Raw genomic sequence first — 26,657 nt, 5'->3', positions numbered from 1 at the left:
ACAACCACTACTACTGTACAGGATAGTGTAATTGTCATTTCATACTGGCCCTTATCAACCCAGATATCAGTTGAATATCTGACCAAGATAACACAGATTACTTAGTTGATCACTTATCAATTTTGATAACAAAATATCAAAACAATACGTCTTTCTCAAGTAAATTGCTTTTAATTGTTACATGAAAAGAATGTTTCAAAATTCACAAGTCTACTATTTACAGACCAGAAAATTACATTTTATAAGCAAAACATTCTTAAAAGGCTTATTAGTTACCTTAGTAAATAATGTATTCACTCCAAAAAAAGTCAAGTAAACACTCATCTGAAAGCTGTGTATTGTGCTAATGAATGAAATGTCTACACAAATCCAAACAAAGTTGAAAAACAATTTCACTACATATTATACACAATACAAATCTAATTGACTACGACCAAAGTTCTAAAATGGAATTGCGACGCCAATATGTATGCAAATGACCACACAGAAGACTAATGGGATAGCACTAAAATCATGCTTTCCTAGTCTACGCTCTACTTTACTACAACTAGTCTAGACAGTTCTGTGAAACGAAAAATGTGCTCAACAGGATGTGGATATTTAAAAGGGGTAGTTTTACAATATAAACACAGTACAGAGTATAAGTTTTGTTTCTGTACTTACAATATTTTCTTCGTTTTTTGAAGTCACTTATATTTTAAAAAGGAACAAAAATGACACCTTAGACAAAGAATAATTCAATTCCTAAAACTTATCACTGTAGTTAATTACATTTTCAGGCATGATAAAGCACTAAAACTATTCTAATCCTAAATCCTATGTTAAAAGCGTTACACACGTGTTATAAAACTGCAAAAGTAGTAATATTTCTGAATCTTTCAGCTACTTTTCAACAGTACATCCCTGTTTTTATTCTAATAAGAATATTATTTCAACTATTCTAATGTATGTTTTCCTTTGTAGTTTGTTTAGTGTATAAATCTTAAAAGTGTAATATATATATATGATTATTTTACATGATATGATTACAAATAAATTAAAATGAAATTGTCATACTACTGTAATTTTAAAAGGTAGTTTTCATAGTCACTAAACTTCGTCAAAGATAAGATGTAGATATAGATATAAGATATAGATATTCTTTGAAATATCAATATAGAATTGTCCGATCATATTAGAAAGGAATTTGTGGAAAAGATATTGAATGGCTTGGTCTAATAGCCGGAACATCTATGAGGGATGGTGAGTGAGAATTCTATAATGGATAATTAAATAACCGCAGTATCAGTTGTAAAAGTAATACAACTATTTTGATGTCATAATTTTTTAGTACCAAATTACTCCTCTAACATTTATTTCTGATGACATCGCGGGTTTTGATCCCTCAATGAGTTTACATTTAATTGTATATGTTACTCCCAATAGTCAAATTTGCCTACAATCTCGCAGACAATACGTTTGTGTTCGCTGAAGTACGCTGAAGTTGACCACTACGAGTTGTGGTCAACTACTTTTTAAAGCCGAAATGAATAAAAATTATGTCCAGTTGGTAAAAGTTATTTTTTAGAACTTTCTGTTCATTTTAATTGGCAATAACCCATTCTAGATACTTACTTTTGGGAATCAGATGAATTGTTTATCTCATCTGATTGCCATCAGCGGTCAGCATGTTTGCCGAATGATTTGACGTTAATTAGTTCTTTCAGATGTTTACCTGATCGTCAAACTGATTGTACGTTTTCAGGTATCCTGGTAGTCTGGAAGCCAAGCAGACTGTACGTAATCAGGCATGCTTGTAACCTGATCACCAAACAGATTATACGTTTTCAGGTAAGCTAGTCGTCTGGAATCCAAGCAGACTGTACGTAATCAGGCATGCTTGTAACCTGATCACCAAACAGATTGTACGTTTTTCAGGTAAGCTAGTAATCTGGAAGCCAAGCAGACTGTACGTAGTAAGGCATGCTTGTGACCTAATCACCAAACAGATTGTACGTTTTTCAGGTAAGCTAGTAGTCTGGAAGCCAAGCAGACTGTACGTAATCAGGCATGCTTGTGACCTGATCACCAAACAGATTGTACGTTGTCAGGTAAGCTAGTAGTCCGGAAGCCAAGCAGACTGTACGTAATCAGGCATGCTTGTGACCTGATCACCAAACAGATTGTACGTTGTCAGGTAAGCTAGTAGTCTGGAAGCCAAGCAGACTGTACATTATCAGGCATGCTTGTAACCTGACCACCAAACAAATTGTACGTTTTCAGGTATTATGGTAGTCTGGACGCCAAGCAGACTGTACGTAATCAGGCATGCTTATAACCTGATCACCAAACAGATTGTACGTTTTCAGGTACGCTAGTAGTCTGGAAGCCAAGCAGACTGTACGTAATCAGGCATGCTTGTAATCTGATCACGAAACAGATTGTACGTTTTTCAGGCATTGGCATCCTGAATGCCAATCAGAGAATACGCTTTTAATTACATTGATAGAATAGTCACAAAAAACTGCGTTTTCAAGAAGACTACGCTCTCGGGTACATCAAAAGATTTCACGCCAAGCAGCCCCGGATTTTCCGACAAAGAAGCTAATTTACGATGTGTTTTGCTTGTGACCTGATCACTGACCTGATCACCAAACAGATTGTACGTTTTCAGGTAAGCTAGTAGTCTGGAAGCCAAGCAGACTGTACGTAATCAGGCATGCTTGTGACCTGATCACCAAACAGATTGTACGTTGTCAGGTAAGCTAGTAGTCTGGAAGCCAAGCAGACTGTACATAATCAGGCATGCTTGTAACCTGATCACCAAACAGATTGTACGTTTTCAGGTAAGCTAGTAGTCTGGAAGCCAAGCAGACTGTACGTAATCAGGCATGCTTGTAACCTGATCACCAAACAGATTGTACGTTTTCAGGTAAGCTAGTAGTCTGGAAGCCAAGCAGACTGTACGTAATCAGGCATGCTTGTAATCTGATCACCAAACAGATTGTACGTTTTCAGGCATTGGCATCCTGAATGCCAATCAGAGAATACGCTTTTAATTACATTGATAGAATAGTCACAAAAAACTGCGTTTTCAAGAAGACTACGCTCTCGGGTACATCAAAAGATTTCACGCCAAGCAGCCCCGGATTTTCCGACAAAGAAGCTAATTTACGATGTGTTTTGCTTGTGACCTGATCACCAAACAGATTGTACGTTTTCAGGTAAGCTAGTAGTCTGGAAGCCAAGCAGACTGTACGTAATCAGGCATGCTTGTGACCTGATCACCAAACAGATTGTACGTTTTCAGGCATTGGCATACTGAATGCTGAACGCTTTTAATTACATTGATAGAATAGTCACAAAAAACTGTGCGTTTTCAAGAAGACTGTACGCTCTCGGGTACATCAAAAGATTTCACGCCAAACAGCCATTTTGCGACAAAGAAGCTAATTTACGATGTGTTTCGTTTGCTTTTTTGGGATTAGTTGTGCATCTTTGTTTCTCTTTATTATTTTCAATTGTATCTGTCACACTAATTCGTAAATGAATGAAAGTACATGTGTGGCAATATCCTAAAGCGACCAGTATACTGATAAGCCTAGTTTACAAATTAATGTTTAATGTAGTGTCATGTAATATATGTAGACAATACTGTACTAGTCAGTCATATAGGCTATTGACTAATAAACCTAACTAACTAATGGTGTTTTCTAACTTTGTAGCAGGTTACCACACCACGTACTCTCTAATAACATTGTACATAAATAGGTACTGGACTGCACACCTATGATGAACATAATATGAAGAAGCAACTTATCGCAAAGTTAAATTAACTGTCACAAAAACATCTTAAAATAGCAAAAAAGCGTAAAAAGTATTAATAGCTCCAAAACGATACAAAACATCAGCCCAGTGAAACCAGATATAAAAATACGAATTAGTACTGTTCAGTTGACTTCGTATGTCAACATGTATGAGACTGGTATGTGGTTTCGAATTGGCCAACCTCCCGTATTAATCAATTTCAGAATTGTTATTCAGTTAGAATTTAAAACAATGTAAAAAATAAAAATATACTATTTTTAAAACCACAAGGTTTAACTTTTTGTGAACGTAATGAATAAGTATAATATGAGATTTATTATATGATCGTAGTTAAGAAATTATACCGATGATACGTATCTGGGAAGATTGGCCAAGGGCTGATGGTTCAAAACAAAAAAAGATAAAAATGGTGTAAAAATTTAAAAACCCGATGACTTACTCTTTCTTTGGAGGAGGCTCTGGCGCCCTGCGTCGCAAATCAAGGGGAAAAAGAAAAACAAAACATATATTAATAAAGTAATATACATACATCATTGCGGTACATAAAAATATAAAAACTAATTTTCTATCAGGGATGTTCAGTTATTTATGAACACACATTTTCTTATCTTTAAAACCTGAACATTCTAAATTAAAATATAATTTAATATTCATCAATTTTAATTAAATTTACATACAATGGTTATAAATAACTATATAAAATTGTGATTATAATAGTATAATATTTTCAAAAATCACAGATTTTAAATCCAATTGAACTAAACTATCAAAATATTAAAAAAAAACAAAATCTAATTATTTCATGTTATTGTCTAAAACACTATTTGACTAGAAAACCTGTTGTTAAAAACGTTTGAAAAACGCCACAATATGTAAAAAACAAAATCGTTGTTTCATTATTTTCCTACTCTATATTTTTAGTCAGTAAAAGTATTTTAAAATAGGAAAGAAACGACATCTATCTACTTTCTAGTAAAAGATATTTGTTACACACTGTATTCTAATTTGAATGTTGGAAGATAGTGGTTTGTAACAAATCACTAGCAACAAAAAAAATCGACAGTGATCGACAGAATTGTAAAATATCTTCCTATTAGAAGTATTATGTTTTAATTAATCCGAATTCCAGCATTTTAAATAGTGTTATTGTTTCTGCTATGAATATACCTATAGACAAATCGAAATATCTATTTAGATTTTAAAGTAGTACTAAAAAACAATGACGGATTTTGAAAAAGGAGCTAAATAAACTATTGGTCTGTAGTTATTCTAATTGTTTTGCTTATTTTTTCGCATCGCGTTTTATTAAATTAATGTACCCTGCAGCAACAATTTATATTTAAAAACTACTTCTTGCGTTACTTTTATCTTTGAGTATTTTGTGGATAAAACTCGCTACTGCGGTGGAAACTCGAGTTTGCACGTCTACCATATCTTCCAACATGAGGTAACTAATGGTACTCACTACTAAGCAAGATCTGTCCCAAGCAACTTGCAAGCAGTGAGTTAAGCGTTATGTTAGCTTGGTTGTTAGCTTGGCCAGTTTGGTTACTTGCGAAATACCAGCCTGTCCCACAGCAGTATTCGCCTTTAACTTACTTCCTATAAACAGAACCACATTAAAATACAATACTGGTGTACAGTAAAAATGGGAAGTGGGGAATAAGTTATATATTTCAAACCACCAACAAGTATACTCGTGTATTTAATTTTTACACAGTTGTAGGATTTATTAATATTTTAATTTGGTAAGATCTTAAATTAATAATATTTGTGGATTAAAAAACTGTTTAAATAAGTAAAAAATCTGAACGAAAATGCGCAGAGCTATCTTGAAATTAGTTGTATTCATATACCCCAACAATTAAAATGATCGAAGTCATTTACAAATTATGTTATGGGATAAACATTTTTACAAACAAAACACTTAAATGCCACGTTATCTGCGTGTATATAAAAGTTAAGGTGGATAAATGTTTGTGTGAATAAAAGTTGTGAGTTGTAAATAATGACTTTTACGTGGGTTCAGTTTGTAAGAAAAAATTTTAAATTTAATAAGCTTTGACTTGTGACAATCATTTGGTGAGTATGTGAATATGATATATGAGTCTTGTTACTTCATATTATTTACTTATGTAATGTAAACTCCCAGAGATGTTAATGTCGACTAGTTAATGACTTCCAATCTTAAACTTTCTACTTGTCCGTGGGCATTCTGCAAATAAAAATTGTACCAACTAAAGTTCCAATGATACGTGGTTATGTTTTGTTATTTGTTGCAAATGCTTTTGTTATCTTGTAATGTTTGTTAATCTAATCAATTCGGAATTATTGGTAAACTCTAGTTGTGTTGAGTGAATTGTGAAGTACTGAAATAAATAATACCTTCAGATATTTAAATAGTTAATTCCGAACAACGTGTAAGGTAAGGAGTAAGGATTTAGGTAATTGTCAAAATGTTTGACATGAAACATTTGAAAATGATGTCAAACATTTTGACAATTTTCAGGTTTCTTAAACTAAGTCTTAATAGCTATTTAACGAATGTCTCAAGAATTAGTGTAAATATTACGATATTATTAAAAATATTAATCTGTTAATAAATAAAATAATATTATATTGTATTGTACTGGTATCTTCTACTTGTTGTTTTCTTAAATATTTATAAATAAAGATTATTTATTAATCTATTATAATACTTAATTTTTTAGACAAATACAAATAATATATAGGTAATGATATTAACGAATGTAGTATTTTCATGTAAAATATATTCTAAATATAAAATAAGAAGATATCTCTGTTTTATAAACATAATACTTACGTCTCCTCCTCAGAATCACTGAAAAAGAAGATAGTTTTTATTAATAACCAACATTAATAGAACACAGGCCTTACTACTGCAATAAAAATAAAATAAATTTAATCTAAAAATTAAACAAATTGAATTCAATTTTATTTACTTATTGTTTATTTGCATCAAAATATAGTGTGCCTATTTTGTCTAGCAACTAAATTAAAAAGAAGAAAATTATTCTAAGATTAGAACAATTTAAAAACATACTTACAAAGAAGAAGGTGCATCAGCAGGAAAATTATAGAAGCGAGGAGGCAGAAGCAGGAAAATAAGAAGCGAAAACAATATCTCAGGAGTAACATTTGAAACTAAAAGTGAAACTATGCCTTAAAAATTGAAAGTAGTAAAAAACGTGGAAAATCAATAAAAAGTAAAAATATATATAATAAGGACATAACATTTGGAAAGGTTCATGCAGTTTGAACAGGCAAATCGAAACAAATGTTATTATGTATATTTTTTTACAGTAGTGCAAAATTTTTTACAAGACGACAAATGAAAGACAACACTTCTATCAAGCGTAATACATGACGTGTAATGGACATATTTACATGTACAAGTCAAACACCATGTACTCTGTCTCATTCACTCAAGGCTTTCTACACTTTGGTAATTCTTGTTAAGCCTCTTTTTGTTATATTTTACAACCGATAAAATAGTGCATTTATAATTTTTTTCCTCCATTTTAATTAATTCTGAATGCTAGATAAAACCTTGCTTTGAGATTGACATCTTGGTTAGGTTAATAAAAGTTTAATTAATATTTAACGTCCAAACTAACTTGTGTCTTTATACTTTTAAATCCAAGAGTAGTCCTAACTGTACATTTGTTAGAGTTAAGAAATAAACATAGTTGCTGCTAGGATGTCCGGTTTTTTGGGTATGTCAAACTGAATATCCTGACGTGAATGCAAGTCTACACTAATCATAAACACATTGTTGCGGCAGTATTATTAGTTTGGACTCGAATTTTTATTAATTCAAGAGGAAAAGAAAGTGCCATGCAGTAGTTTTGCCTTTTAGTTAAAGCTTTGTTATTGATAAAAAAATTAGCAATAGGTAGAATTAAGCTGCGGAATAAAAGCGAAAAGCATTAACTTAAAGAGTCGCTATGTTATTTTTAACACTAATTTAACTAAAATAACATTTGCCCAAATTATATTTGGTGGAACCAATAAAAATACGCAGACTTTATATGGTAATATATTGCAATAATTTCTCTACCAAACAACCAGAATTCTCGGGTTTTAAAACTGAACTCGACTGTAAGTAATACTAGTAGTTACTTTTGGTCAGATATTTCTTGGATAATATTACTCTGGTAAAACTTGCACAAAGTATTTGGATTTTTCTTTATAAACTTCAGTTACACAGAAGTCCCTTTTAATGGTTGTAATGGTAATTTTAAATTTAACTGCACACCCTTTTGTGTTTCTTTAGATATTTGCATGATTAAACAAATGTTTTCAAGATTTGATAAAAAACAGTGACTTGAAATTCTTGATTAAGTAAGTTGATTAAGTTAAAATGTTGCGTGACAACATAAGATGGACAACAATTACTGAGAAATTATATTTAAAAATAGCAATGAGTTAGATCTGAAACGTTTTAGCCTTGAATTGTTTGGCTGTAAAGAGTTTTAATATTTTTTTCGCTGGTTTTAAGCATGTATGATTTTCCAAACTCTAAAATTTTTAATAAGTAGACTTACGAGTATACGTCCTCTTCGTCCGACATTGTTCAAGGTTAGAGGAAGGCTGAAACAGATATCGGAGTTAACCTGTTATTCCCATAAATAGCATTTTATTATCTTAATACGCGTGCTAAATCTATCTCTAACAATAATTACCATAATTGTTAGTTCAATTCAATTTTAAAAGTTTGCCTATGAAAGTATTGGAAGATGAATTCAATTTGTTAAACAAATTCTATAAGATCTAATGATGTTCAATACATTGAAAACCCCGTATACAGTTGTAGAGAAAAAGTACCTTACTAACCAATATTTAAAAAGTGTGCAAACATAAGAGTGGTAAAAAATAAATAATTATATTATTAACTTAATACTATAATGAACGATTTCCACTAAAACTAAAAGTGCGCTAAGCCCAAGTCACGTTGCATCGTCTAAAGAAGTTTATTATATATAAGTTATTATAATTCAATTAAAGGTAATTTCAAAGTAAATAAAAGTAACCCCTGCGTTGTTGCTCATTAATATGAAATTACGTGATTTTGAGTTTAACTTTACTTTTTACCTACTCTATTCAATAACCTCTCTTCACTATTCTTCTCCATTTATATAGTCTTATTCAGCGATTTTACTGTTTTAGTTTAAATATGTTAAAGTATGTTTTTTTTTTAATAATACATTTGCAGTAGTTTCTTGTTATTTCATATGAAAAGTGAACTTAATTAGTATTGTTAGAGTAATCATTACGTAATTGCAAAAAAATGTTCGATTAATTATGTGCGCTACCTCTATGTATTTATACTTCTGTCTATTCATTTCTATTGTTACCTTCAGGGTATGGAAGAATTTATTTATTTTCTTTCTTAATTAATACTTTACCAGTTATTTTCGCATATTATAACTTATGAGTTGCACAAGGGAAAAATAAGATTATTAGTTTGTGTCCTTAATTCACCCATTCTGCTGTGTCTAGTCTAGCTTGAGAAATATATTTGATTTAAAACTGCGTGGCCAAAGAATGAAATTTGTACTATTAAACCAATTGACATATATTCAGACCTTTTGACAGCTGAGAAAATAAAACTCTATACAAAATAGAAAACACTTTTGATTAAGTACATTGTCTACTAATGAAAACCATGTTTGTAGTTCGCAATGTATAATAAAGAAGAATAGTTTTCTTGAATTGCACAAAAGATGTATAACATTCAGTTTTGAGTTTTTTTTTATCAACCTTGTACCTTTATCTTGCTTTATCTCGATAAGATTAAATCATTTAAGACCAATGTTTACTAGATAGAGACTGTGCAGTAGATAACTGGAAATTGAGGTTATCTATTTATCTACTATCTCTTACTGGAGCCTTCTTATCTTATATGTTTCGGGCCAAAGATAACCTTCAAATTCATAAAGTTTTGCATATTTTATCAATACTTTCAACATCCGACCACATTGGCTATCATCTTATTCAGATAGTAAGTTCGTAAAGTTAACCCATGATGTTCAAAATTTGAAACACGATTAAACTGTTAAGAAAGAAACTGCAACTTTGTATTCATTACAAACTAACATTAATGAACAAATAACATACAGCGGAAAATAGGACTTTGAGAAAAATAGAACATTCCTCCGTTTTAATTCATAGATATGACATACATAATTCTCTAATGGAATAATAAATAATTTCTACATACGTAACAGATAAATCTTATACGATTTATAGACAAACAACAACAGCTAAATGAACCCTGTTCGTTTGTTACATTTTTTCTATCGCTGTTATCTGTAATATCAGTTGGTTGTGCCAAATGTCCAATTCATGAACGTTTAGTATTTATTAGTGTAGCTCATTACTACCGGTTTGGATCATACTCAATATTTGAAGAACTTGTTTTGATACTCTACTTTACAGGAATCATAGTTAAATTTGTCCATTACTTTAAAATAGTATCTGAACATTTGTTTATAGAAAACTTTAAAATCTTTGATTTTTCTTATACTATTCAAGTTGTATTGGTAAAATTAATTTTTAAACTTAGGAATATTGCATTTTCTACGCATTATCAAAGTTGTTATTAATTTGCAGTATGGCATGTTTATGATGACCAAACGATACTAACATTCTAAACTGGGTTCTAAAATGGGATTCAATTAATGTAATGCATATTTTGCGTGCTTAGAAACAGATGATAAACATTAATCTTACCCGCCGCCAAGAATGAGTGTTGTGCTGCGCTTAGATACAGGTCAATTAATGACCATAATAGTTCGGCCGATTCAATTAATAACTTTGTCGACCAATCAGAGCGTTGTTGTACAAAGTGCACTGGGTCGAGTCCAGCGATATTTCGGTCGTCACTTAAGACGATGTCTGCCAAAAATAGAGCAACTCGCGTCAACATTTCTCTGTTTGGTCTGTGTAAACTGTATTATGGTGTTGTATTAATGTGCTTTTACTACATTACAGCTACGCAATACCACGCTTCCTAATAGTTTTCTCTAAATACAATGCAAATTTTCAAGTTTGACTCAATTCGGTTTTGATTTTTCGTGTTGGCAGACGTACATAATGGAAATATGTTGCATTATCGGCTCATAGGACAGGCTTCACTGATACCTATCATTGATCGAAATATCCGTACAAGTTATCTACTAAACAAGTTTCATTTTTCATTTAAAGTATTTTAACAACGAAATTATTGTCTGAAAGAGTCTCAATTTGTTAATACTTTATTATTATTTTTCTCCTTGCGGATTTTCTGGCAACAAAAATGTAATGTAAACAAAAATAAAATGCTTGAGATTAAAAAAGAAAAAAAATAAAACTGCTGAATGTAGGTCCCAAAGCGTTTATGTTAATCGGTATTGTGAGAAAATTCGCCCAGAATTGTGTTTGTTGAGATTTATACTTTAGGCGAAGTTGTTTAAGTACTCCTTGCAAAAAATTCTTTCAGCGTCAAAAGTTGAAGTAATCTTTTCTCCAAAGGATTTATGAATACAATATGAGTTCTGAACTTGAATTTCCATGTTAAAAAAATCCTCTGAATTAAAAAAAGCTGATTCCTGCTTATGAAAATCACTCAGGTCTGTTTAAAATTGTATTAAATGTAAAAAAATAACGGGTAACTCTGAAATAGGGGTTTAGTCTATATCAAGTACCTACTTAATCTTCATTTTTTTTATCTTAAGATTGATTACAAATTGCAACAACAAAGACCACACCGCACTCTTTGGAACAAGGAAGATATCCTTTAAACTTACACCTCTCGTTATAAAGACAGGGGAAAAAAATCCAATTCGTACAAAAATCTAGAAATCGTGACCAGTATTAATTTGCTAGATATTCGGGAAACATAGAATTGAAGACATAGTATATTCAAAAAATGTATTGAAACGGTTTAAAAAACATTTCATAAAGTTTCCAAAGATTAGATTCGGATGAATACCATGTCTTCATAAATACTTTCAGGATCAAATCCCACTAAATCTGTCCCTTCTGGCATATACAAAAGAGATTTCACGTGTATCTGTTATGTCGAAATGTCAAACTGAGCATGATTTATTAGTTTAGACGTCTAATCTAAACAATATTACTGTTGGGACAGTAACAGTCAAGGTTCGCATGTTAGTGTAAACGTAACACTTTCGGATATTTAAATAATGTCTTGTACGAAGCTTAGTCTGAATCGATTAGGAAATTTTATTACAATGGTTAATAATGAGAGTCTAATTTTCAATTATATTCGAAAAAGAAAATCACAAAATTTTAAATGAATGTAAAGGCTTAAAATAATAGTAATAAAAATAATTGTATTATCCTTATTTTATTATATATTTTTTGAATAGGGAACAAATAAAAGAATTCCATACAGCAACTACAGGATCAAATCCCACTAAATCTGTCCCTTCTGGCATATACAAAAGAGATTTCACATGTATCTGTTATGTCGAAATGTCAAACTGAGCATGATATATTAGTTTAGACGTCTAATCTAAACAATACTGTTGGGACAGTAACAGTCAAGGTTGGCATGTTAGTTTTATCGTAACACTTTCGCAAATTTAATAATGTCTTGTACGAAGCTTAGTGTGAATCGATTAGGAAATTTTAATGAACAACGGTTAATGAGAGTCTAATTTTCAATTATATTTGAAAAAGAATCACAAATTTTAAAAGAATGTAAAGGCTTAAAATAATAGCCCATATTACAATGAAATTAAAGTAATATTAAACGGTTAAGAAACGTTCTTTAAATTAATCAATATTTAATTGTATTATTCTTATTTTACTATATATTTTTGGAATTGGGGTCAAATAAAAGAATTTAATGCAGCAACTATTATATATTACTTGATTTCGAAATAATAAAAAAGTTCGAACTCCCTAAAGAAAAGGATATCTTGATTGTTCAAACAAAAGAAAATTCTGTTTAAGGTTCCATATGTTTTTCTTTATCCGTTATCTTTATCTTTAGTTGTTAGCTTGATAGACATTTAACACAAACTTTGTCATACAGCATCTATATCTATAAATAACATAAACGATTTTATGAAAAAATATTTTATTTTACCTCCATTTTTAAAGTACTCCTTGAGGGCGAGGGAGAACTCAATTTAAAAAAATAACAACTCACATAACATAACCAATCCGCTTAATGTCTTAGTACAAAGCAGCGTATATATTTCTTATCAAACTGCACCAATAATGGTGTTTGGTTACAAATTAAAGATGTTTACTTCTGCGGTCAATAATAAAACTCTAACATAGGTTCATCAACACCAGAGACATTCTGATGTCAAGTACGAGTATAATTAACAGACGCAGTAGTACTACGGGTCGTCCAGAGGGTCATTCATAAATATTCTTCATTGAGCCAATTCAGACAAAAATGTTGCGAATTATTCACTGTATTGCCCAATTTAAAAATTCTCAGTAATATTGAACGTCAAATTTATTAGACAAAGTTAGTCTTGTTTAATTTTGTGAAATGCCTCATTGTCAGTAATTATATTTTGAATATTTCCGTTCGAACGGGTGATGTTTTCGTTAGTGAAATTAGCAAAAGGGATTTTAGAATAGTAACGTTTTTGTAGTAAAGCAAAACATAGACAAAAAAGTGAATATTTTTTGAACAAACGTTTATTAAAAGTTACCTAGTACGTTAACAAATACTTTATAACTAACCCAATCTGTAATAATATAACTAACTAACAAAACACTCTGAAATCAGGGTTAGAAAACATTCTAGAGTTACCTTGATAACTTGGTACTGTATAGAAATAAAAAGAAAGTAAACAAATATTGTGTTTATAAGGCATAACAATGTATTTTCATATATATAATCGTGTATTCATAATTATAATACACAACTTCGCAGGTCTATTATGATTCTATTAACTGTAGTTTAATGTCAATCATAGTAGAATTCAATAGTGTTCTTTCTAGTATTGTCACATAGTTAAAAAATTACTGAGGTTTCACCTCAATTCATGATTAGGTAATTATATGAAACCACTTTCAAAAATTGTGTTTATTATTGTAGTTTTCACTTTTCTGAAATATTTTTAAAATAAATATTTCCATGTGGAAAGTATCAAAGAATTGTGGGAATTTGGCAATTTCGCATAATAAAGTTATATTATTAGCTCTAGTGGTGAGCTTTAATTAATTATTTTGTTGGTAATTTTTTTTTAATTGTGAAATTCAAATCAAGGAATGTTACTAATTATCTCTTTCCATTTAACGTTCAAGAAAGTAATTCTACCACGAGGTCTTATTTCTGAATAAAAAATGTCTACGTCTTTAGTATTTTTTGATTAAAGACTTCCAAATTACTTAATTGACAGGGATTATTAAAGAAGTTTTATTTACTTAAGTTACGCCAGAAGTTTGGTCCAAGCTTTGTGATTACAGTGAGCAGAAAATCCCTGTGCTGCAGGATTAAGCTAATTAACTTGGGAGTCTCTTGTGATTTCTGTAGCAGGGATTTGCTTGCATTTTAATTTTCACTTACAATCTGCTTTAACTAATCTTGTTTGGAAGAGTGAGGGATTACCTAATATTAATAATACCTAGTATAATTAATTAATAAAATGATTAATACTCTAAATAATCGTTGACTATTTTATTCTGTTTTCCAGCTTATTAATTGTTAAATTCACAAGAGAACATTGGGTTAGAGGGTATTTTTATTTTACATTTTTCGTATCTACATGTTTTGTGAAATCATGTGATTTGCTTTTATTGGGTAAATATCTACTTTCTTTTTATTTCTATACATTACCAGGTTATCAAGGTAAGTCTAGAATGTTATCTAACCCCGATTTCAGAGTGTTTTGTTAGTCATATTATATTATTACAGATTGTGTTAGTTATGAAGTATTTGTTAACGTACTTTTATTTAAACGAATGGTCGAAAAATATCCAGTTTTTTGTCTATGTTTGCTTTATTACAAAACGTTATAAATATAAAAAATAAAAACTTAAGTAAATAAAACTTCTTTAATAATCCCTGTCAATTAAGTAATTTGGAAGTCTTTAATCAAAAATACTAAATACGTAGACATTTTTTTCCTTTTGCTAATTTCACTAACGAAAACATCACCCGTTCGAACGGAAATTTTCAAAATATAATTACTGACAATGAGGCATTTCACAAAATTAAACAAGACTAACTTTGTCTAAGTAAATTTGACGTTCAATATTACTGAGAATTTTCAAATTGGGCAATACAGTGAATAATTCGCAACATTTTTGTCTGAATGGGCTCAGAAAAGAATTTTCATGAATGACCCTCTGGACGACCCGTAGTACTACTGCGTCTGATAATTATACTCGTACTTGACATCAGAATGTCTCTGGTGTTGATGAACCTATGTGTTAGAGTTTTATTATTGACCGCAGAAGTAAACATCTTTAATGTGTAACCAAACACCATTATAGGTGCAGTATGATAATAAATATATAAGCTGTTTTGTACTAAGACTTAAAGCGGATTGGTTATGTTATGTGAGTTGTTATTTAAACAAATTGAGTTCTCGCTTGCCCTCAAGGAGTACTTTAAAAATGGAGACAAAATAAAATATTTTTTCATAAAATCGTTTATGTTTTGTGTAGATTTAGATGCTGTATCACAAAGTTTGTTTTAAATGTCTATCATGCTAACAACTAAAGATAAAGATAACGGATAAAGAAAAAAAACGTGGAACTTTAAACAGAATTTTCTTTTGTTTGAACAATCAAGATATCCTTTTCTTTACGGAGTTCGAACTTTTTTTATTATTTCGAAATCAAGTAATATATAATAGTTGCTGTATTAAATTCTTTTATTTGACCCCAATTCCAAAAATATATAGTAAAGTAAGAATAATACAATTAAATTTTGATTAATTTAAAGAACGTTTCTTAATCGTTTAGTATTGTTTTAATTTCATTGTATGTGGGATATTATTTTAAGCCTTTACATTCTTTTAAAATAGGGGATTCTTTTTCAAATATAATTGAAAATTAGAGTCTCATTAACCATTGTTCAATAAAATTTCCTAATCGATTCACACTAAGCTTCGTACAAGACATTATTAAATATGCGAAAGTGTTACGATTAAAACTAACATGCCAACCTTGACTGTTACTGTCCCAACAGTATTATTGTTTAGATTAGACGTCTAAACTAATAAATCATGCTCAGTTTGACATTTCGACATAACAGATACATGTGAAATCTCTTTTGTATATGCCAGAAGGGATAGATGTAGTGGGGTTTGATCCTGAAGGTATTTATGAAGACATGGTATTCATCCGAATCTAATGTTTGGAGACTTTTTCTATTTTTTAGAGTATAGGTTTAAAATAAATTTACATGTTTAATCTTACTTTGAATATTATACGACTTAAGGTATATTTAGTGTAGTACATATGTTTTTAAAATCATAGGATTGAATAGTAAAATTTAAATAAATTAATATTATTATTAATTTGAAATGCCTTAACGCATTTTGGACTAAAACTGTTATATGCATCCTCATATTAAATAATATTATGATTTAAACCATTTATAGTTTTACAGAAGATTTTTTTGTTCTCAATGATTCACTTATGTTGTAAATGTTTCACTTAGTTAAAGGATGGGGATATCGCTTATGCTATAATAGCATTCCTCCGACAAATATCACATATGCTATTAATACATTTGCATCGTTTGTTTAAGTACTACGTACAAATAATTAAAGTTAAATATATGATATGAAGTAGGATTTCTGTTCTTATCCTACAAAAACAGTATAAATAATTACGATACTCCCTTAACCAAGTAAGTCATAAGCTAACAACATGTCATTTATGTGAATCAACATTCACATGGAATCTACCCTTCCCACCGTAGTCACTTTATATGTATAAGTGTTATAACGTATAATCATTAGCAATAATTATACTTATTTCATGAAGTTGTTGTTCATATTACTACTTGAATCTTTAATTTCGAATCATATTTTTATTAGAAAACGTTTAAATCTAGTTGTTATTGCACCTATTCAGTCCAAAAACTATTAAAACATACACTGAATTTCGTTTATCAGATTATTATTCTTTTGAGAAAAAATGAGATTCTGGGGTTTTCGTATATCTTATTTTATACATTTACTTAAGAACAAACAACACGAAATGAGATCAATTTTCTACAATAATTTATAACGCAAACAAACTTTTTAAGCATAGTATTATTGGAAGTGGTGTAAAGTTAATGTGGAATTAGTTTCTCTTATTAACTAGTATTATGTTAGTAAATAGAAAACAAAGTAAAAACTTCAGCATGAAAAATTCTCAATTTGTACATTTTTGGTGCCTCTAAACGTGAAAATACAACTATCTTTTAGATTAACATAATTTACAAATTTTGTGGACAAATTCAAGTAAAGAGATTCAATTCAAAAGTCTCACGCGGTAGGAACAAGTGTATTCATCCCAATTGAATTCTTTTTACAAGAAGTATAACTTCTAAAAGATTATTGCTGTGTTGTATTCACAAGTTTATACTAATTCGATGGTAACGAAGCAATGTTTTAGTGAACGTTTTAAACGGCACAACTCAAACGTCCGAAAGAAGTACATTTTTGAGTTATTTTACCTATAGTTCAATTAATATTGACTTAGTAAAAAATACCCATTTCATGCAGTCTTTTTCGTTGCAGAAATTGTTTTCCAAGCGTTGATTGGAATTCTACTTAGAAGTGTAACTCTCAACTTAAGCTTGAACTTGGTTTTATATGTTACTGAGCTTACTAGTTATATGTATCTTTGATAGGTTATGTACATGAGAAACTACCAGAAAGATTTATTTGCTGTTATTTTTAACTTAGTATTTTATCGGATTATTGTATTTTAGTGTAGTAGTAATTTTTATTCCTGAATTACTGTGCCATTGTATTAGTACCAAGCGAGTAAACTCGTTTTCAAAAATATTTCTTTGTACTTAAAGAATTGTATGTTATACATTCCTTTTGGAAAAGAAAACAAATTCTTACTACTGATGTTTGACGAGAAACAACCTTTTTTTTAAACTGTGGCCTAAAACTTGATTCTTACAATCATGCTTACAGTCGGATTGAGAATGATTCAAAAACTGAAGTTTTTACCTCGGTTTTCGATCCACACGAACTTTTCACCACTTCCTCTTGCACTAGCTCACTATACGATATCCCAGTGGCTCAGGCCCACTCGCGCACTTCACGGACACACTAGTTCTGTACTCACTGCCAACTATAGGGACGGCGACGTCTGAGGTCCGCAGGGAACAGGCGGGCTCTGCTTCTCCACGGACCGGGTCTCTCAAGCCGCTCCCCCTCCACCACCGCCGCCCGCTCAGATTTCATTTTTCACATTTTTCCAATCGGCTCATATCGGTTACACTTGCCAAACACAAAAAAAAAATTACCTAATAGTTATGATTTTGGAATTTTTAAATCTATTCAAAAAACAGTCCAGTTTGATATTGGTCGAAAATAATTTACCTGTTTGAGTGCCATAATTCAATCCAGTGATATTGAAGTGCTCCTGGTCACGCCTCCGCTAGGTCTTTCACCCCCACAGTTTACATCTCTCGTCCTACAAACGTCTGTGCTGTGACACTTGTTGCTCTCGTTGAGAAATTGTCTAATGATGTTTATTAGATTCGGTACACCTAGACTTGTTTAAATATTCATCTTAATAGGCTGGTCTCTAACGTATTGTTTCGTAATCGTTATTAACCGTTGTCAATACTTATTTTTTTAACATTTATTTTTAACATTTTCCCTTATTACTCTGGAAAATAAAAATATTTGGTTCTAGTTGACACAAGAAATTGCAAAATGAAATTGTAATAAGGGCAAGCATTTCCTTCCTGTATCTGTAAAATTATTGGTGATCACATAATTCAAAGATTTGTAGTAAAAAATATTAACCAATATTTCTTCCATCCCCGCGACTCTCACTGTCGATACCCAAGGGTTCTGTCTCAGCCATAATAAGAACCTTTGAGGAATGTTGGGGAAAAAATCAGTAGATCCAACTTACAGTGATACAGACTGATTTTAACAGATATCAGCTTCACATTTGTGTTGTTTGCTTCACGATAGCATGCTGGTACCACCGGTATCCCAGTGACACTTAATTCACCTTTACCCTAAACCTGTTCTGATTCGGTTTATTTTCTATTCTCTTCAACCCAAGTCGATGAGGAAAAATTAATTTAGGCATTGGGTTGACAAAATAAAGTTGGAGAATGAAGTAGAAGGGTACATAATAGTATAATCAGATCGCTGAGTTTGTTTAATTTTAAAGTGATGAAAATATATATTTAAACGGTATCATCAAATTTATTATTTTAAATAATGTACAAAGTTACTAGTGTAAGATTTATCGCTAAAAGTCTTTCTACTCTTCTGCATTCAGCGAAGGTATCTTAAAAGTATGAATTTAACACAAAAAAGTATTTTCCAAACTCAAAATCCATTGTATAATTTTAAAAGTTCATAATAAGACTTTAGGTTGACTGTAAAAAAATACTGGAAACATTTACATATGTATTTTTAAAACCAGCACAAAAGATTTTTTGAATTTTTTAGTTAAAAGTTCTAAAAATAATCACACCATAACAAAACATATCCGATTAACAGAAAAATATATTTTCCATATGCAAATAGAAAATGCAAATGTATTGACTTAAATTATTGAATAAGTTATTTATTTCCTCAAATTTAACTAATAGCAAGTGCTATATTAGAAACAAAGAAATACATTGCATTAAAATTAATTTCAACATTTGGACAGAAATAAAGTCCCATAGGTGAGCCTGTTTAGGGATTCTATCACATGAATAAAAAGCATACTTTTGTGGCAGCAGACTTAATAGATTACATAAAAAAATTCCTCCCCCTTTCTTAAAATAGAAAAATAGTTGCTTCAAACTAAGCAAAGGTTAGAAAATTTATTCTACGTACATCAAAAATTGCACACATAAAAGAAATAAAGGAGTTTTAAAATATTTTGACCACAAACATTTATATTATTTTTATGAAATAAACTAAAAATATTACTTATTATGTTATATCATTAGTCCATTAATAACAAATATAATCTACGCTAATACACAATGAAAGCAATACATCCTAATGAAGAATATTGAATCAGCTTTTACTTTCTTATTGGCTCACAATGAGGCTTTCGCACACGACCTTAACATTTCGTTTTATTGGTACATCATGAAATTGTAAAAAAAAACTTTTTTATGAAATATGGTCAGTTTACAATATGGTAAGTTTAGAAATGTCCGTTTATGTTTTACGCATCCATTTATTTTGTATAAAGAAAACGCGTGTGACTTTTACATTGCTAATGTTTTAAAATAATCACATTCTGTAAACGGGATAATTTTTTGTTTTTGTACATGAATTTGATGAATCATGAAATAGTAAGTATTTTTTTTAATTGTTGGGTTTGGCTACGATTCAATTTGGTGAAAATGCAGAGTTTTATTTCGGTAGCCAAATTCTTTGTTCAGTAATGATGACGTAAGGGTTATGGATGACATATTTGTTGGATAAAATCTGAAAGGTGTTCCATAACAGCGCGATAATCAGATTATTTCAGAAATGCATTGCATACAACAATAAGATATTTTATATTTATGAGTTCATAAAACATTATATTCAGAACAACGTAACGGCAATAATTTTCAAATGCTTTCCAAGTACTGTAGAATTTTAAGTAAGCCACTATATGAATCTTTTGAAACTGCACAGAAAGAGCGCTCTTTAAATAAGAAACGTTTCCTCAATCATAAAATATGTATTTACCAATTTTAATATAGCCAATATATGTAATAAGGCGGTTAACTTAATTTTCTCTTCTAGAACTTCATGTACTTTGGATTGAAAATTTAGTATTATGACGTTTTCATTATTACATTTTCATCCTAAAATCAATCAATTTTAATCCAGTGGTACTTAAAGTAATGTACGATGACGCATTACGAAAAAGGTTTGGTAAATGCACAGGAACGTTATTAATACAAAATCCTATTAACGGATGCAGTTTTTTTTTTAGTCTGAGAGGGAAATATCCACAAACACCATAAATTATAGAACCGTTTAACACAGGGTTAATCAATATTGTGAATTTGATTCAAAATCACACCGTTAAGTGGTGAAACTTTATGAAGGGTAAACGTTTTTGACAAAATTTTGCCCATTGATTTAATTACACCGTTGCTATTTGAATACCCAACACGGATCTATAATTAATGGTGTTTGTGGATATTTCCCTCTCAGACTAATAAAAAAACTGCATCCGTTAAAAGGATTTTGTCTTAATAACGTTCCTGTGCATTCACCAAACTTTTTTCGTAATGCGTCATCGTACATTACTTAAGTACCACTGTATTAAAATTGATTAATTTTAGGATGAAAATGTAATAATGAAAACGTCATAAAACTAAATTAAGTACATGAAGTTCTAGAAGAGAAAATTAAGTTAACCGCCTTATTATAAATATATTGGCTATATTAAAATTTGGTAAATATATATTTTATGATTGAGGAAACGTTAGGTGATGTTTCTTATTTTATTGAGCGCTCTTTCTGTGCAGTTTCCAAAGATTCAAAAAGTGGCTTACTTAAAATTCTACAGTACTTGGAAAGCATTTGAAAATTATTGCCGTTACGTTGATCTGAATATAATGTTTTATGAACTCATAAATATAAAATATCTTATTGTTGTATGCAATGCATTTTTGAAATAATCTGACTATCGTACTGTTATGGAACACATTTTTTATGGAACACATTTCAGATTATATCCAACAAATATGTCATCCGTAACCATGAGTGATCATCAAATTCATGAACAATAACAAAAAATCATCCCGTTTATAAAATATAATTTGCTTAAAAACATTAGCACTGCTAAAAATCACAAACGTTTCATTCTTTATAAAAAATAATGGACGAGTAAGAAATAGACGCACATTCTTAAACTGACCATATTTCATAAAAAAGATTTTTGAAAACTATTCTATGACGTAACAGTAAAACAAAATTTTAAGGTTATGTGCAAAATCCTCAACGTGACCCAATAAAAAGTAAAAGCTGATTCAGTATTCTTTATTAGGATGTATTGCTTTCATTGTGTATTAGCATAGATTATATTTGTCATTAATGGACTAATGATATAACATAATAATTAATATTTTTTGTTGATCTTATAATAATTATATATAAATAATAGTGTTCAAAAACATTGATGTACGTAGAATAAGTTGTCTAACTTTAGTTTGAAGCAACTATTTTTCTATTCTAAGAAAGAGGGAGGAATTTTTCATTTAATCTATTAAGTCTGCTGCCACAAAAGTATGCTTTTTATTCGTATGATAAATCCCTAAACAGGCCTACGGGACTTTATTTCTGTCCAAATGTTTAAAATTAATTTTAGTGTGATGTATTTATTTGTTTCTAATATAGCACTTGCTAATAGTTAAATTTGAGGAAATAAATAATTTATTCAATAATTTAAGTCAATACATTTGCATTTTCAATTTGAATATGTAAAATATATTTTTCTGTTGATCGGAGATGTTTTGTTATGGTGTGATTATTTTTAGAACTTTTAACTAAAAGATTCAAAAATTCTTTTGTGCTGGTTTTACAAATACATATGTAAATGTTTCCAGTTTTTTTTACAGTTAACCTAAAGGCTTATTATGAACTTTTAAGATTATACAATGGATTTTGAGTTTGGAAAATACTTTTTTGTGTTAAATTCATACTTTTAAGATACCTTCGCTGAATGCACAAGAGTAGAAAGACTTTTTTTGGAGAGATTCTTTTAACTTTAGGTAATTTTGTAATCAGTTCTAAATAATGAACTGCTAAAGATAACAATGTTACATTTTTACATTATTTACGTAAAAAAGATTGTGGGATTTTTTAATTCATTTAAGACTTTTTTATTAAATATATATTTTTATTTATTTTAAGAAAATGCCACGTTAAAACAATTTTTCTACATTGAAATAGATTTAATTTCATTAAAAAATTTCTACAATTAGTGTTAATTATATTGGACAACTTTAAGCAGACAAAGAAATCAGAGAGAAGATGTTAAAAGAATATCCTTTAAAACTTTTTCGTTCAAAATGGGTATAAAAGTGGAAGGGATCCTTGTTCCACCTGTATATCAGCGAGATAACGGCTGCATCACGACTATGGCACGCCCCTGTTAAGCTGCTGTAGTGGCAGAGATCTGTTTTTCTTCTGTCACTGTCTATTCTTGGAAGGCTCAAAATAGCCTGGTAGCAGCTCGCCATCCCTTCCTCTCGGTAGTCACTTGGACCTAGCTCCTCGCGGGCGGACCTAAATATTTATAATAGCGTTTTAATTATATGTGTGGGTTCCACTGGTTGTACATTTACTGAAAATAAAGTAAGAGTTTTTAGTGTTTTGGATACTTCAGTCATATGAAATGCTCCAAAGAATTGCATCTGAAGATACTTTTTGAATTGATCATTCAGTCATTGTCAAACAACGCAAGTCACTATTAGAGACAGAAGTGTAGCTACAGAGCAACAACAATTTTGCAGGTTAGCTCTGATGGCTCATCACTCCAGTAACGGCCAAGCTGTGATGGTGGCATTCCAAATGAATCTTCTGTCTCACTATGGTCGGTTTCGGCATTTATAACCGGTTCTGGAACTGCCACTTATAGAGAACTAATCCTCCTGATTTGATCTCACACACACACACAGATCACTGGTGCCAGACGGAACGCTCTGTTGGAAATCACGTCTTACTTCGTTGATGTTGGTGAGTTGGTTTTGACCAAAACAAATCCCCGGTCTGAACTCGCAGAACTACTTTCACTGTGACAAGAACTCCCATCATTATCACTCTAATTCCGTTCAAAGCAGATGCTTAGATAATAGCGAGTATTCCATAACATTGTGGCGTCTATCCTTCAACTTTAAAAATCAGAAATACACAGTTTAAAAAAATTGTATTATTTTATCAGATCGTATGCCCACTCTCAGTGAATGATCCTCCTCCACCAGGATTATCACATTGTTTACGAAGTAAATTTTTATTTGATGGCATTTAATATTCTATACACAATAGAAATTCGTGTGTAAGAAAATTGCAGGGTCAGTTATGCTGATCAATCAATGTATGGGGGGGGGGGGGTGGGGGGGGGGGGGGGTGGGGGGGGGGGGGGGTGGGGGGGGGGGGGGGTGGGGGGGGGGGGGGGTGGGGGGGGGGGGGGGTGGGGGAATTTTTTGGTGAATGGAATAATTTACAGGGTGACACTAGGAAAGACAGAACATTTTTGGACCTTGTTGTCCCTACCAAAAAGCAGGTGGTGGAGGAAAAGCTTATGTGGGAATATTTCTTCTCTACACAAGACACTGTTTCAGTTTGCTTTTAGATCTGTGGGACGGCTAGGTATTTTGTTTCTTTTATGTCAGTTTTTAGTGGATGTGTGACAGGCTACGCACAGCGATTGCTCCATTTTACAATTTAATGTCAGGATGACACATAGGCTGTAAAACAGCCACTATCCTTACGATGGAATAGAAAACAATGACGACCAGTCGTACTTATCACACCCCCAACACACCCGACGCACACTGCGGCAAACCAGGAAAAGGACCGGACCTCTAAACTTCAGGATTAACTGGCAACATAATGGATAGGAACTATGGAGGGGCCGAGATGCATTGTAACAACATGGGGATAATGTTGCAAGGGTATTGGGAAGTGGGTACTTAGAATGTTTCTCAGGACTATTCCCTGCAGAAGATGTTACTCTGTTGGTAGAGGATTTTGAAAAGTGGCTTGTCGTGCATTCAAAATACTATGTACATAACTTTTTTTCCTCTTAGGACAAAGAAAGCTTATTAAATTGCACTTAGTTCTATAATAGCGCTGTCGTGTCTTGTGAGTGACAGCATTATGCAGGTATGGGTAAGGGGTTAGGGGGAAGGAGCGCGCCCTCCTATCGAGATCAATTGAGGGCACTAAATCTAACAAAGTCATGTCTCCCTGGAAGAAGGGGAGGCCAGCTCTGAATCAGGCCTCTCCCAGTCAAGGGCAGGGCAAGCGGGTGGCACAACCCTTGTATTGAGATTAGCAAGAACGCTGTTAATACTTGAGGAATGATCGCCACCAACTGCCAACAATGTCTCGCAGTAGGACCTATCGAATTACCCTTTGCACTCCCAAGAATCTCCGACATTTTGCGGGTTAGTGATTGTTGCCGACTCCCTGGACTATCCATTAGGGTTGCCAGATTATAAAGTGACACATCGGTTTTTTGTCTGTGGCCCAGTGGTAGCGTTGGAACTGGAATAAGGTATAAACCAGCCAGAAGTGATTCATTGCTGGGGCTATTTTACATCACTTAGTCGATCGTTATTTTCACAAATTGGTCTTTTTCGCAAAAATTTTATCACAAGTAATTAATATATGGCCTTTCATTATTAAATCAGTTCGGAGAATAGGTCGTCACATGTAAAGGACAAAACAAGATAGGTAATAAGTTATTGACCTAATGCACTTGAGGTTGTTTTATAGTGGTTTACTCGTCCGTTAGGTTCCTCACCGGGTTTTTATATAACAATAAATATAATACAGGTTTTGAAACATCAAATAAACTACTATTGATAATTCTTCTTTTGTAATTTACATATTTTCTCTTTTCCTGCAATAAAAATTAAATCCAAGAAAATTATGTTTATTTAAGCTGCTTAATATCACTAAAAGTTTACTGTAAGTAAGCTATCAATATTGTGGTGTTATTTCATGGTGGTGGGTAATTTTATATTGTGCCTTAGCCTTATTCATTACAGGGACAATATTGTTTGAACATGTATCAGGTGTGCCATGTTCACCTGTCACACATGGTCCTGCCATGACAACGGACTGTCAAAAGGGAATTTCCTGCCAGAGGAAGGTGGTGACGCCGCAGTTGCCACTGCTGACCTAAGTGAATCCATCCATCACCGATGGCTATGTACCGGACTCGTTGGACCCAATGGTACCTAGTTTCCGTGAAGGTCTTGACCTTCGGCTTCGAGAAACACGAGCCCGAGAAAACTGCTACGCCTGAGCTACTTGTTTCCTTTCTATCGCGGTGTTGGTTGTAATGTTTGTCCCTGCTGGCTCCAAACCAACTCTACACAAAAGAAGTCCCCACCGACAGTCCCCCTCGGCTGACGATTACAGCAGTTTCCTTTACTTAAGAGATGCAGTGGCCTGAAGAAACCTGAAGAAGTTTCCTATATCAAAATTTGATACCCCTTGAAAAGAGTCGTAAAATTAAGCAAGATTTATATATTTTACTTGTACATGACATAACTATTGTCATGTCACTAAATGTTGGTCGCCTTTTATATTTTTAGTTGGTGCTTCTTGACGTTAATATATATATGCTATTTTTTACTAAGGTAAAATTTATTGTGGATAGTGGATAATTCTAAATTTAATAAATAAATGTTTTAATACATTTTTTGTTGTTTCTTAATGTTAAAAAAAGCCATTCCAACACAAGTGAAAACAAGCTGATGTGAAACGCAGCCAAGGGAACGGAGGAGGAGACGTTTTGCCTGGCAAATTCATAAAATCTAGATCACCACTGATGTGTCAGACATCAGGCCTTAAAGAGGCAGCCTCAAGGCGTTTTACCGAAAAAGCTCATCCTTCCGGACTGAACCCTTTAAGAAAACTTGAGAGTACTACTCCCGGAGAAAGAAAAGGTCCTTCCGAAAGCCTTCC

At 31.7% G+C, this 26,657-nt stretch overlaps 1 protein-coding gene and 1 long non-coding RNA gene across 10 annotated transcripts in view; both read right to left on the bottom strand.

Annotated features, from left to right (window-relative positions):
• Nucleotides 1-18,212, bottom strand: part of LOC124357889 (troponin T) — a 38,859-nt gene extending 20,647 nt beyond the window's left edge. For 3 of the 9 annotated variants that reach the window (XM_046809980.1, XM_046809984.1, XM_046809985.1), the window contains exons 1-4: nucleotides 18,109-18,210; nucleotides 8,376-8,421; nucleotides 6,632-6,649; nucleotides 4,247-4,273 (exon numbers count right to left, since the gene is read on the bottom strand). In XM_046809980.1, the coding sequence (XP_046665936.1) occupies nucleotides 4,247-4,273; nucleotides 6,632-6,649; nucleotides 8,376-8,401 (71 nt within the window). In that variant the 5' untranslated portion in view covers nucleotides 8,402-8,421; nucleotides 18,109-18,210. Of the gene's footprint in view, nucleotides 1-4,246; nucleotides 4,274-6,631; nucleotides 6,650-8,375; nucleotides 8,422-17,990; nucleotides 18,070-18,108 lie in introns of those variants that run through there. The other 6 variants (XM_046809981.1, XM_046809986.1, XM_046809982.1 and 3 more) reach the window with 5 other exon arrangements.
• Nucleotides 1,037-4,236, bottom strand: LOC124357890. Its single transcript, XR_006922002.1, has 2 exons — nucleotides 2,624-4,236; nucleotides 1,037-1,886 (listed from the first exon to the last, which is right to left on the bottom strand). It is a non-coding gene; the product is annotated as an uncharacterized LOC124357890 (long non-coding RNA).
• Nucleotides 18,213-26,657: the final 8,445 nt, after the last annotated feature.

Source organism: Homalodisca vitripennis, chromosome 3, assembly GCF_021130785.1.
Source record: "Homalodisca vitripennis isolate AUS2020 chromosome 3, UT_GWSS_2.1, whole genome shotgun sequence".
Lineage (NCBI taxonomy): Eukaryota > Metazoa > Arthropoda > Insecta > Hemiptera > Cicadellidae > Homalodisca > Homalodisca vitripennis.
Note: the sequence above shows the minus strand (reverse complement) of the source record. Positions and strands in the feature narration are given on the sequence as shown.